The 13,166-nt window shown below is 42.0% G+C and overlaps 1 protein-coding gene across 1 annotated transcript; it reads left to right on the top strand.

Annotated features, from left to right (window-relative positions):
• Window positions 1-4,743: 4,743 nt before the first annotated feature.
• slc1a5 (solute carrier family 1 member 5) lies at window positions 4,744-12,801 on the top strand. Its single transcript, XM_034603717.1, is given in 10 exon segments — window positions 4,744-5,431; window positions 10,109-10,151; window positions 10,277-10,345; window positions 10,446-10,612; window positions 10,793-11,040; window positions 11,283-11,362; window positions 11,364-11,390; window positions 11,392-11,468; window positions 11,659-11,793; window positions 12,153-12,801. Coding segments are annotated over 10 exon segments (1,602 nt in total). The 5' UTR covers window positions 4,744-4,907; the 3' UTR covers window positions 12,385-12,801.
• The last annotated feature ends 365 nt before the right edge of the window (window positions 12,802-13,166 follow it).

Genomic DNA, 13,166 nt, shown 5'->3' on the forward strand with positions numbered 1-13,166 from the left:
CTCACTAGTAATGGATTGTAAAATAAGACTTACATGCATCAGATGTGCAAAAGCAGCTGTGTGAAATGAATGGCAGGTGTTCAGTAGTGAATACTACTGTATGGGTAATTTTTGACCCATGTGTGTAAAAGTGAGAAATACAATAGAAATACACAATGTCCATTTGTTTATAAAGTAAGAAAGGAAAAAGGAAAATAGTGATTTGTGGTACACAAAAACAAGATATTTAATGAATACTTAGAATATTAAACGATAAAATACATTTATTTAAAAAATATAGCAAAGAAACACTCAGTCATGCATGAAAAAACACAGGAAATGAATATGAGTCATTTTTGACTCATGTTGTGCATTAGAAGGGTAGTGATACAAAAATGAGTTTGATTTAAAAAGTAACAAAGGAAAAACTATAATAAGGATTTGTAATTGTCAAAAACAAGTTAATTGGGGAATACCTGAAATACTGAATGATGAAATTCATTCACTGCAAAGACATAGAAAATATAAACTGAGCCGAGTCACTTTTGTGTATCAAAGGGTTAAATGAAAAGTGTGTTGTCATGGAAGCGGAAAAAAAGGAGGAGCATTTAAAGTGAAAGGCTCTCCGACACATGGTGCGGTTTAAACAAGTTTTTCTTAAATGCATTCCTCATGCAGATGTCCACAGTGTGTGGATAATTGACTCAAAATGCAGGTTTGTCTGCGTTAATGGGGGAAATGTGGGAAATAATTTGTGTGCGGGCGTGGAGACAATGCAGAAAAAAAAGATGCACAGCTACAGGAAGCTTTAAACATAACTTGGTCTGGATGTTTTACAAATTATAATTGTTATAATAACCACATGTCAGTTTGCTGGCGGCACTTAAGAGACTTGTAACTAAGTTGAAGAGTCTGATTAGACCCTGTACTGGGTTATTTGAGGTCCTGCTTTAGACTGGATGCTCTGGTTCTGGTTGGACCTCAGAACCATATCAGCGAGCAAAAATGCTCAGATGCATTAACAGTAAACTTAAAAGCTTGAGTGATGATAGTTCAAAGCCTGTCAGTAAGACACTGTGGGGTATCAGTACAAATGTATTAATCTTGAGCTTTATATGCCATGTGATAATAATCTGGAGTTATGGTTATTTGTGAAGTTTAGTGTCTTCAATGTCTGTAGTTTTTATGACAATGTAACTCATCGTTCAGAAACACTACAATAAAGTAATTCTTAAACTTCTGATCACAGGGAGAAGCCTCAGATTGAAACACAAAGTATTATAGGCTACTTCTAATGCAAAGTTCAATTACTTTTTATATAGTCTATATTATTGTGTTGAAAATTGACATAATCGAGATTAATGTATTGTAATAATTCCAGAATACATGTTCCAGTGCCAGCAATCGCTATATACTTTAGTTCTTTAATGCAAAAAGTATATAATGTTGAGCAACATCCAAATGTTGAAAGAAAAACGACTGTATCGTCTGTGGTAATTTAATTGTTTAGTCAGATTAGAAGTCCGTCTATGCATGAAGCCAGTCTGCTTATGAAAGGCTGGCAGTGACAGCCGCAGGAGGATGGTTGCTGGCGGGCCATGTGAGTGTGATTACACAGTGTAAATCTGTAAATAATTTTGTCCATCCTTTGTCCAACAGAGGCCCATCCTCGTCACACTAGGCTCTACAAGATCAGACAGGGTTTAGAGGCCTTCCTGTGCCTTCAGAGCTACAGTGTTGAATCTACCAATGATGTGGGAAAAGGCAAGAAACTCAAAGTGACAAATGGGGCATATTATGACTATTTCACAATCAAAGTTAAGTCCATAGTCATGCTAGAAGCACAGTAATGGTTTGAGCATAATGCTAACATAAGCATTCTAGCACACTTACTTCAGGCAGGGCCAAAGAGTGGGGGAGAGAGAGTCTTCCTTTATTTCCCGTCATTTGTTTTTAAATGATGACTCATCTACTTATGGAATTTATGTGAGACATTCTTAGTATTCATCCTTCTGTGGAAACGATTATTTTTGTAGAATTCTTTCCAAATGAAATGTTACTCGCTTCCCTTTACAGTTACTGGATTGACACAAACTGGGGTGTTGTGTTTCCTCACTGTCTCTACCTTCCTAATTTCTTTATTATCCTTGAACCTCACCTGCTGTTCTCACGATACCTGAGACAGCAAAGTTTTGTTGTTTGGGTCCACACCCCAGTTTGAGAGGTCACATGACCGACCTATCACCTTCCCTTATTGGACTGGTTCCCTTTGCTCAGGTACACCTCACTGGCTCGGCCTCACACATTTCACCGGATACCAAGAGTGAACACTGTGGCTTTGTGATCTACCAGAGCATCATTTGAAAAAACGAAAGAAACTGGGGGGCGAGTGCAGCTTTATACACTTTAATCACTTTTACCTTTTACGTCAGTTTACATGATGCACCATTCCTGTTTTGGTTTTCAAAACCCTTATTTCTACCGTATGTATTGTGGGCTGAATGCTACCGCCAAATGCTGATCTTTACAACAGAGCAGGTGTAATGTTTACCCCATGTACATTGTCTTAGCTAAGCATATTAGCATGCTATCATACGCTAATTAGCACCAAACACAAGGCAGCAGATGAGCTCTTTGTTAAAGGGTTGAGGGTTGTACTTGGTGTGAGCAAGTATTTTTCTCGTGCTCTAAATCCACTTTCCTTTAAATGAAGAGTTATTAAGCAAAGGCTTGACTGAGTGTAGGTGTATGAAATTGTCTTCAATTTGTTACAGGGAAATGTTTTTCCTAATTTGGAATTAACTGCACTGTTGATTTGTTTTGAAAGAACAAAGGCCAATGCGGTAACACACATTCAGCCTACCATTGCTGTAACTTTAACCAAAAAATTTGGTAATGTGGGCTCAACATTAAGTGGACCAGTCCGATTTTGATATGTTAAAAAAACAGCACAAAAAAAAGAACCTCCACAGCATGTGTATTGTGTGTGTGCAGCACTTGTTTTCATAGATAGGGCCTACACTCGAAAAACTTGCGGCTCTCCTGTGCTATAGTGACGTTGTCCTTTCTCACAGAGTAATGCGCTATTTCACAGAATCACAGCGATACCTCCGATCATCCACACAGTCAGAGGGAACAAAGAACAAGCTAGAGATAACAAACGGAGCACTGAGAGGACAGCGCTCTACCAGCCTGGGTTCCCGGTCCTGTGGGCTTTCTTTGGTGTTAAAGGTGCTTTTCCCACAAATTTCTGCTAGTGGGAGCCTGTGTTAAAGGGGCCTGGATTGTTGTTTGAGTGTAAGCTAACCCCAGGCTTTCTTGGACCCCTACAACAAAAAAATGTAAGCTATCTGACTGCAGGCCTCAGTATCCCAGACAATAAGAGTCTGTCTCTTGTGACAGTTTGATGCAAACCTTGCCAAAGACTGCAGGGTGGTCGCCAGGACATCAACATGTCCACAACATTGGAAACCATTTCTTTGATTGTTTTCATCTCAAACTTTGACTCGTACTTATCACTTTTTTTTTAAATTTAGGAATGAATGAACAGAATGAACAGAGGAGGAAGCTGTGTATTTTACTCTGGCGTCATTCTGTTCTCTCTCCACTGTAATTACAAGCATAGGCACAGTTGAAATGATGCATGCAAAATCATCCAAGTATCCCAGATGTTAGATTGATGTTATGGCTTTGCTTGTTGTTCCACATGCATCACCCCACTGATGTTATAACTACAACAATAATAGTATTCTTTGTTGAGCTGGTACTTGTGAGGAGAGAAAATAAGCAGGCAGAGGAAGGAGGTTGCATCAAAGACCAGTGGCAGTCTGCACAGCTGTATAGGCAAACCCATAGACTGTATATAAAGATATTTGCAGGGATATATGCAGTATAGGTCCTAAATCCCGCCTCCTCCATGTTAATTGATGGAATATAGTCCAAAATTATTATGGTTATTATGGTTCCTGTCGATTAGTCTTTCGCCCCTATACCCAGGTTGGACGACCAATTTGCACGTCAGGACCTTCTTTTCACACTGATGAACAAGTGTTGTTTTAATTACTTATTTGATGATATAAAAACAAGGGGAAACATCCTGATTGACAGCTGAGACTGACTTGTGATTGCTCGAGCGCGTGCATCGGCGGGACCCTGCTTCCTCCATCCCCTGATCGCGACTTTGGCTCTAAATGTCCAAGATGGCCGCATTCGTACCCAGGATATTTTAGCATCATTTCTGGCCACCACATTTTCTGCATGTGGATCAAGCACCCGGTGAAATGGCATCATGGCTTCCTTTTCCCTGACCAGCCCTCTTTAGCAGGTGATGATAAGTGTTCAAAAGCATAAACATTGTTTGGCACTTGTGAAATGAAAAGCATCTGAGGGGCGTCACAAACCCTGCGCGCCATACATAGACTACTATATATACACGAAACATATAAATGTATAAACGTCGGAATAGTCGATGCAAGACCGTCTTCTCTGTGTGAATTAATAATTTTGTAATGATCTGTAATTTAGTATTTATCATCCGTATGGGTACTTGATTAAATAAATGTTTAGTTAAAAGTTACTGTATGTTACTTTGTTTTTATGAATAATTATGCTCTTTTTTAACTTGAATGCAGTTGAATAAAGGAAACCTGGCGTCTTGTGTTTTAATAAATGTAATGGAACATGTGCTCAGTGAGTCATCTCCTCCTCCTCCGACCCGCCCAGCTCATGCGTCACAGGGAGGAGCTGGTGAGCCGTGGAAAGAAAACGAGCGCTACAGTGGAACAGCGTCGTTTATCAGCGAGGAGGAAGCGGGAGGCTCTGGTTGTTTCAATTAAAAGTCCCTCCTACCGCAGTGACAGCCTGTCTTTTTGTATTGGCTCGGGTGTCTGTGCTGTTGGGTTAATTCAGGGAGACTTTGAGCGCGCGCAATGGCTGAGAAGATAGACATGGATGACGGGAAGACCTCCAACGGGGAGCCGCTGACCAACGGACTGAGCAGCCCGAAGGACAGGGACCCGGAGCCGCTGGCCCAGCGGGTGAAGCGGATCGTGATGTCCAACCTGCTGGTCATCCTCACCGTGGCCGGGGTCATCATCGGGGTTTTTATCGGACTCGGCGTGCGCAACGTGGCGCTCAGCCGGACCCAGATGATCTACATAGGCTTCCCCGGCGAGCTGCTCATACGGCTGCTGAAGATGATTATCATCCCGCTGGTGGTGTGCAGCCTGGTGTCCGGGTCGGCCAGCCTCGACCCCAAAGCCCTGGGCAAGCTCGGCGGCTGGGCGATGCTCTTCTTCCTCGTCACCACCTTGATCGCCTCGTCCATCGGGGTGATCATGGCTTTCATCATCTCCCCCGGTGCGGTGACCGTGGGGAAGCCAAAGGTCCCGGGCCTGGGCGACGAGTTGCCGGCGGCTAAAGAGGTGATCGACTCCTTCCTGGATCTCGTCAGGTGAGCGACCACAGTGAGCGACACATCCTTCATTGTCCTTTTCTCACCTGGTCAGTCAACACGACATGACGAGTCACTGGCGACGTGTAGCTGTGGATTGTCCATGAATGACTTTTAAATCATATAATCAGTCTATCCAATCACTTCACTTGGTTTGAAGACGTCTGAGAGACTTGAGTATGACCACGTGTGCTTTAATACACTTCTAGCTGTGTGTGTGGTGTGTGTGCGCTGTAATGACTACACACAGTTGCATCAGCTCACAGTCATTTAGCTCCCGGGTCAGAATGACAGTTGTCACAGGCATTTCCCAGGAATCCTGTTTTGTACTGGTCCTCTCAGACCCAGTGAATTCCATTCATAATGTGGTCGTATTGCACATTTTGTACAACACAAGCACATGGGGTATGTAGCAACCGCACGTGTGCGTGAGAGTTGTGTTCTAAAAAATAAAACAAGCACAGGGCTGCTCTTGTTCTCTGAGGGAGCACTTTATGATTCTCAGAGGGTTTTTTATTAGTTTGAAATACAGCTGGACGAAATCACCAAATAGTTATATTAAGATACAAATCTTCACATCAGTTGATGTCTATAAATGTCCCATTATTACTATTTTAAATTTAAAAATGTTTTGCTCCTGAGTGAAGGTTGTGGTTTTAAACTCTTCTTTATGAGCAGGGAATGACAAACACTTTAAAAAGATTTGCACAAATCTGAGGAAGATCTATTATGTGTTATACCTTCGCAATATACAGTATCAATATTGAACCTTATAATTATTTATCAGCAAATAATGTAACAAAATCAGCTACAGTTTTTGGGATAACCTTTGCTTAGCTGTTTTTTTTCTTTTCTTGTCCATGTCATTCATATCAGATTCTTTGGCCTCTTCAGCCTTAAACCTGTGGACCCCTCTTATTTGCTCTTGGAAATCACCATATTCAGTCCTCACAACGCTGCTATAAACTCCTCTGCTGGCTCCACCGTATAATTTCTTCTAAGTCAACATGTCACAGAGAGGCGTTCATGAGGAGAGTGTGGTCCCACCTCATCTTCTGAGGGATTGCAAGAGGCAACCAGTGTTCACAGAAGAATTGAGGTCAGAGACACAAATAGTGACTTGACGAAATCCTCTGACACATCATCACCCGGGTTGTTAGAAACATCTTACAAAACTGGTTGAATGATGGGCAATCTTTTTTTTGTCTTAAGTTCCTTACCTGTTTTACCATAAATAGTTGGGAGGAAGGCAGAAATACCTTATTTGAGAAAGTAGCAATTCAGTATCCTGTGATGTTTCTCCCCCACAGAGATTAAAAACTTGACAGTTTTTCGGTATAAATAAGGAGGGTTTGAGTTTAGTCTGTGCTCAGGTTATCTGGTTCAGCTTGAGAAAGAAGACTTGGATATAATGTGCAATATCTGATTTTAACATTATTTTAGTTGTTTATTAAAAGGAAGCAAGTAGTAATCCTTGCTTCTGCTTTCCATTAAATACTGGAATTTTGCACCATAAAATACGGAATTTCTCACCCCCCTCCTCTCCCTCCTCTTCCTCAGGCAGTGTGACCTATCCCTGGAAACACTTCTTAAAAACACTACCCAGATTAAACACACACACAAGTGTAATCAGACAAAAGGTGGACATTCACTATTGACATTTTTATGCTTATCCTGCAGCACTGTGGCCGGTATATTTAAAATAAAAAAAAGCTGGATTGCGTATTTGGCATTTTTCTCACTCTTTCATTTGTTATGAAAAAAGTGCTCTTATTTCTAAAACTTGTGCAAAAGCACAGTTTTATTGTTTACCGACGCCCCTGAATGCAAGATACCCACTACTGGGTATAACTGCACGCTCAGGACAGTAATGTTTATCTCGCGCAGGACACGTGCCTCCCGCCTCACCTTCGCACACCACACATTATCTTAATAGGACAGCAGGCGAAACCCGCGCGACTCATTAGAGCGAGCCCGCTCAGTTGGTGTCCTGTTAATTCTGAACAAAAAAGACACTGTGGGACTTTGACCGAAGAGCTGTTCAGCAAAGCGTAAAAATGGCTTGGGTCATTGTTCACACTCACATTCACACTCACACTCACACTCGGAGACTGTTTAATGTTTATATGTCATACACACACTCTTAAAGAATGTTTTGATGGTTCAGCGGAGCTGCTCCTACACATCCTTGTTGACACGTCTTATCTCCGGTCTCTTGTTTGTTTTCCCACTTTACACCACATAGACGACATATACAGGCGACTGCTATCGGTCAGCGCTTGTCACCTGTGGAATTATTGACCAGGCTTGTTTGCCCTGAGTTCCAGGACAAATGTACATTTGAGAGCTCAACACAGTACACTTACAGAAATCACCTGCAAATCGACACAACACGTAGAAGTGGAGAAAACATCTTCATCAATTTAACAACACAAACAGAAAACTTGCTGCAAATACAACTTGACCCGATACTCACACCTCGACCACATGCAACACAGCCAAATACTCGCAACACAACAGAAATGTTTCCATGGGGACAGTAAAAAGTGACACGTCTGTGACACTTAAGCCAATTAAATTAACTAAATAACGTCACGTTAGCTTGCTATGTAATATGCTAACTTTCTTTTTTCAACGTTGTCTTTACTGTGGCATCGATCTGAAATACACAAATCTAGCATGTTACTGTATATAGCTTGCTAACCTGACGTTAGCCCATTTCTCAGTTGCGTGTTTCTTGTCAAACGTCATGTTAGCTAGCTATATAACATGCTTACTTTTATTTTGCCAGATCAACATGTATTGTCTTACTGTGGCGTCTGAAACAGACAAGCTATCACATTACACAGCTAACTTACATGAGGTTAGTCTGCTTCTACAAAAGTATATTTTGTTAGATTTCGTTGCAGGCTAATAATAAGCATGCGGCTAACTCTAGGTTAACAGCATATAACTCGATTTAGATCTAAGATGTGTTGTCAAAACTATATAAGGACTAGAGAACCGCAGCATCAATGGTTCTCGATGCGGTCTGCTTCCTTAATTCCCCCCTCAGGGCCACCGTGCAAATTGCATCACACAAATACTTCTCGGCAGATGTTTACATACTACCTGCTGGTATCCCAAGTCTTAGAGGTAGCAGGGAGCTTAGTGGACTGCATTTTGTCCATTTTGTCATCTAATGGATCCAAACTCAACATAGAAAAGATGTTTTTCATCCATCCTGTTGAATCTTGTTGCCAGGCAGGAAACCAAACATTTATTATTCCCCTAAGACCTGCAATAGGCGTTCCCCATTTATTGCCAGTTCCGGGACACACAACAAGAGGGCATGGCAGACGTCAGAGCAGCAGGCCTCAAACAATCAGCAGTCCGTCATTAAGGAAACACACCTACCTATTGACGTATTGTTAGATTGTACCTGTGCCAGGACTGAAGTAATGGCAAAAAATAACAAGGAAGTGGATGTTAGTGGATGAATTCGGAGAGAAAGGAAATGCACGGTGATGGGTGAAGGTCTTCTTGGTCTAAAGAACGTTGTCAGCTTAGACACCAAAATATTCATATAATATTGACTAGGACACAAAATACAATGGAGGCCTGCGTCATGCAGCATCACACAGAGCAAGAGTGATGGTTTGTTAATTACAGCGACCAGGTTCCAGTCTAGCATGTTTATGGAGCTGTTCAAAAATCATTATAATCCCCATGATTATATTAAATTAACATTTAATGAAATAGTTTATTTTCTCGGTCAGACTGCACCAGTCAATTGAAACAAATGTGTAATACAAATGTGAGTAATACACATTTGAATATCCAAATGAACTCTACCATTAGCTTGAAAGCCTGACTGCCCTTTCCTTCTTTTTCCTTGTGGTGCTCTTTCACATGGCCAGAATTCAGCCCGTGATCCGGGTGCACGCCGTCGCATGCTTCCCTGTCACAGTCACATGGTGTTTAATCCTGACGCACTACAGTTCCAATGAAAGCGAATGAATGGCTGCAAAGAGCCTGTGAAGTTAATTCCTTATTACTCTAAATCCATTACAGGCAGCTGAGTATCAGGAACACATTGGTTTCATGAGTTCTTAGGAGATTTAATGTGCAGTTGGACCTATGTACACACAACGTGTGTGTGTGTGTGTGTGTGTGTGTGTGTGTGTGTGTGTGTGTGTGTGTGTGTGTGTGTGTGTGTGTGTGTGTGTGTGTGTGTGTGTGTGTGTGTGTGTGTGTGTGTGTGTGTGTGTGTGTGTGTGTGTGTGTGTGTGTGTGTGTGTGTGTGTGTGTGTGTGTACTCGTTAGCAGAGAAAATCACCACGGCAATCAGAAATGGGGGCAAAGGGGATTAATGGTTAAATGCTCTCAGCTATTTCCACATGATCAACCTTGTGATTCTGTCTGTTTAAACCATCTGAAGTGCAGAGGACGTAGCTGCTGTCTCTGCAGGATGTCTTGTGATAGTAGTAGTGTGATGAATAGTTGTTATTTTATTTAAACGCTAAGAGTTTATCAGAAACAATTATGAACTTAAATTTGGACTTAAAAGGTGTGTGTAATTTCTTCTTACTACTACAGCAATGTTTTTTCATTTAAATTTTTTTTAAAGACATCTGGTTCACACTGAGCAAAGGAATTGAAAGTGTTTAAGTATTGTTTTCTTTTTTCTCTCCACAGAAACATCTTTCCCTCCAACCTGGTGTCTGCCGCCTTTCAATCAGTGAGTATCGGATCTGGATTCTGTAGTTTCTACATAATTACAGTTTGAAATTGTAAACGATGAATGTTAAGATAAGATGACTTGTTTTAATAAACTAACTGTGTATCACTTTCTTTCCCACCCAGTATGCGACCAGCTACAAGCTGGTTACAAAGAATGGCACCGATGGAAACCCCAACATCACAGTGGAGAAGGTGAATGGCTCAGTTGTCCACATATGATGCACTTTGGGAAATAAAGCGCTGTATTGTTGGCTGTTGTTGGGTGTTACTCATAATCTGTCTGTGTCTTCAGGTGCCCATTGGAACAGACCAGGATGGGATGAATATTCTTGGTCTGGTGGTGTTTGCCATTGTGTTTGGCGTGGCTTTGAGGAAGCTGGGAGAGGAAGGGGAGATCCTCATCAAGTTCTTCAACTCCTTTAACGAGGCCACCATGGTGCTCGTCTCCTGGATCATGTGGTGAGGAAGACCTGCATGTTTCTGGATCAGGAGAGATTAGATTAAATCCCTGTTAAATACATTTGAAACTTTTCCTTTATGCCATGCTCCAGAATTATAATCCACAGCGTTGTACTGTTTCTTACCCTCTCTCTCTCTCTCTCTCTCTCTCTCTCGCCCGTACCTCCTGCCTCTCTTTAGGTATGCCCCTATTGGTATCATGTTCCTCGTTGCTGGCAAGATCGTCGAGATGGAGGACGTTGCCACGCTGTTTGCCAGTCTAGGAAAATATATTGCCTGCTGTATTGTGGGACATGCCGTCCATGGCTTACTTGTGCTGCCCGCCATCTACTTTGTCATTACAAGGAAAAACCCATACACCTTCCTGTGGGGGATATTCACAGCGCTGGCGACAGCCTTTGGAACGAGCTCCAGGTAACAGAACCCGCAGCTGTTTACTCAAGGCAGACCGATGGTTGGTTGGCTGATTGACAACGGCCGATATGAGCCTCACACAGTTATATGTGTAGATAAGCTAAATATACAAACTAAACAATGAAGAAAAGAAATGCATTGTTGTAAAAAATGTTTTGGTTGTATTTGTGTTTTCTTTTCTCTGTAGTAATTCAAAAAACTTCACACACTTAACATTCCCTATTTCTTCGTTGTTTTTAAGCTCTCTGCTACTCTTCCCTGATGATGAAGTGTGTAGAGGAAAATAAGTTGGCATCTCCAAGCACATCCAGTCGCTTCATCCTGCCAATCGGGGCGCACGGTCAACATGGACGGCGCTGCTCTCCTTCCAGTGTGTGGGCCGCAGTTTTCATCGCTCAGCTAAACAACATTCCCTCAACTTCATCCAGATCATCACCATCCTGTGAGTCCTAAACCACTGAAACACCCACAGTCACACAACTGGACTAAATATTATAACCAATTGTGCAGTTGCAGTTGTATTGTATACAAATATAGATGCTTTACAATGATATATATATATATGCAGCTTAATGATTGTGAAAATGCAGTGCAAACATCTTACAATGTCATCCTTCCTTCCCTTCCGTTAGTGTGACAGCGACAGCGTCCAGTGTCGGAGCAGCAGGTATACCTGCCGGTGGTGTGTTGACCCTAGCTATCATCCTGGAAGCAGTGGGCCTGCCAACCAATGACATCTCTCTCATCCTGGCTGTTGACTGGCTCGTGTGAGTACAAAACCTTTTGTATTGTATGTGGCTATAGAGCGGGACATGTATTTGTAACATACTCCAAACTAGAAGGGCACTTGGACAGCAAATGGCGTATCTTTCCACGTTTCAAAGCAGAGAAAGAATTCCTGTATCTGGCTGTATCCACTTCAAAATGTAGTGGGTTCCTCCTTGGGTCACACCTCACCCCCTCTACAGAATTTCATGGAAATCTGTTTGTGTAATCTTGCTAAATAAAAACATAAATGCCTTGGTGAAGTCTTTCGACACACAATGTTTTAATTGCTTTGTGATGCATTTTGTATCATATTTATCATCCTATTCAAATAGTTTGTCATCTGCTTTGTCTTCCTTAGTGACCGAACCTGCACGGTGCTGAATGTGGAAGGTGATGCTTTCGGAGCCGGTCTCCTGCAATTCTTCGTTGACCGTACAGCCAAAAAAGAGGAGGGCAACGAGCTGAGCGAGGTCAGAATGGAGGTCGAACCGTCGGCCGCCGCACCCGAGCACTCGCCGCTCATTGAAAAACCAGACGGGGGAGGCGTTGAGAAGCGACCGCTGTCTAGTGAAAAAGAGTCAGCCATGTAAACCAGCTGCTGATATCACCGAGAAACGGCCTCACATGTGTAACACTCCTGAAAGACGAAACCTGAGTTTTTTCAATTTTTATTTTATTATATTTTTCTACTTCCTGCCCGAGGGAAGGAGTGCACACAGAGAGGATGAACATGCACGGCGCAATGCAAACAAGAGCGCTCTGTCCTAAACGCTGTTCTGTGGAGGCGTGTGTTTGAGAAGTGCAGAAGGGGGAATATCAAAAGCGATATTCTGAACAATGACTTGGGTTTTCACTTTGAGGGACATCGATGTACATTGTCTAGCTGCTGTATTGACTCACACTGATGTTGCATTTAGTTGGTCCTCGTCAATTTTAAAGTCATAATTCTATTCAGTCTATTAGTCCGTTACCATGTGACCAGTGACGCCCTGCAAAGATGAAGATCTACTGTTTCTGGTGGAAATCCTGAAGAATTATCACTGTCAATTCTATGAGGACAACTGTAGAGTTTGCTGGACATAGTCTGCATTAGCAAGACACTTCATATTACTTATCTGGAATCCTAAGCCGTGTGTGTGTGTGTGTGTGTGTGTGTGTGTGTGTGTGTGTGTGTGTTGTGTGTGTGTGTGTGTGTGGTGTGTGTGTGTGTGTGTGTGTGTGTGTGTGTGTGTGTGTGTGTGTGTGTGTGTGTGTGTGTGTGTGTGTGTGTGAATATCCAGTAAGGCTTGTATGTTTAAAACTATCATTATACTGTAGCTTTGGAATATAAACATACATTGTGCATTTTATTATACACTATTGAAGCCATTTT

Source organism: Hippoglossus hippoglossus, chromosome 13, assembly GCF_009819705.1.
Source record: "Hippoglossus hippoglossus isolate fHipHip1 chromosome 13, fHipHip1.pri, whole genome shotgun sequence".
Classification (NCBI taxonomy): domain Eukaryota; kingdom Metazoa; phylum Chordata; class Actinopteri; order Pleuronectiformes; family Pleuronectidae; genus Hippoglossus; species Hippoglossus hippoglossus.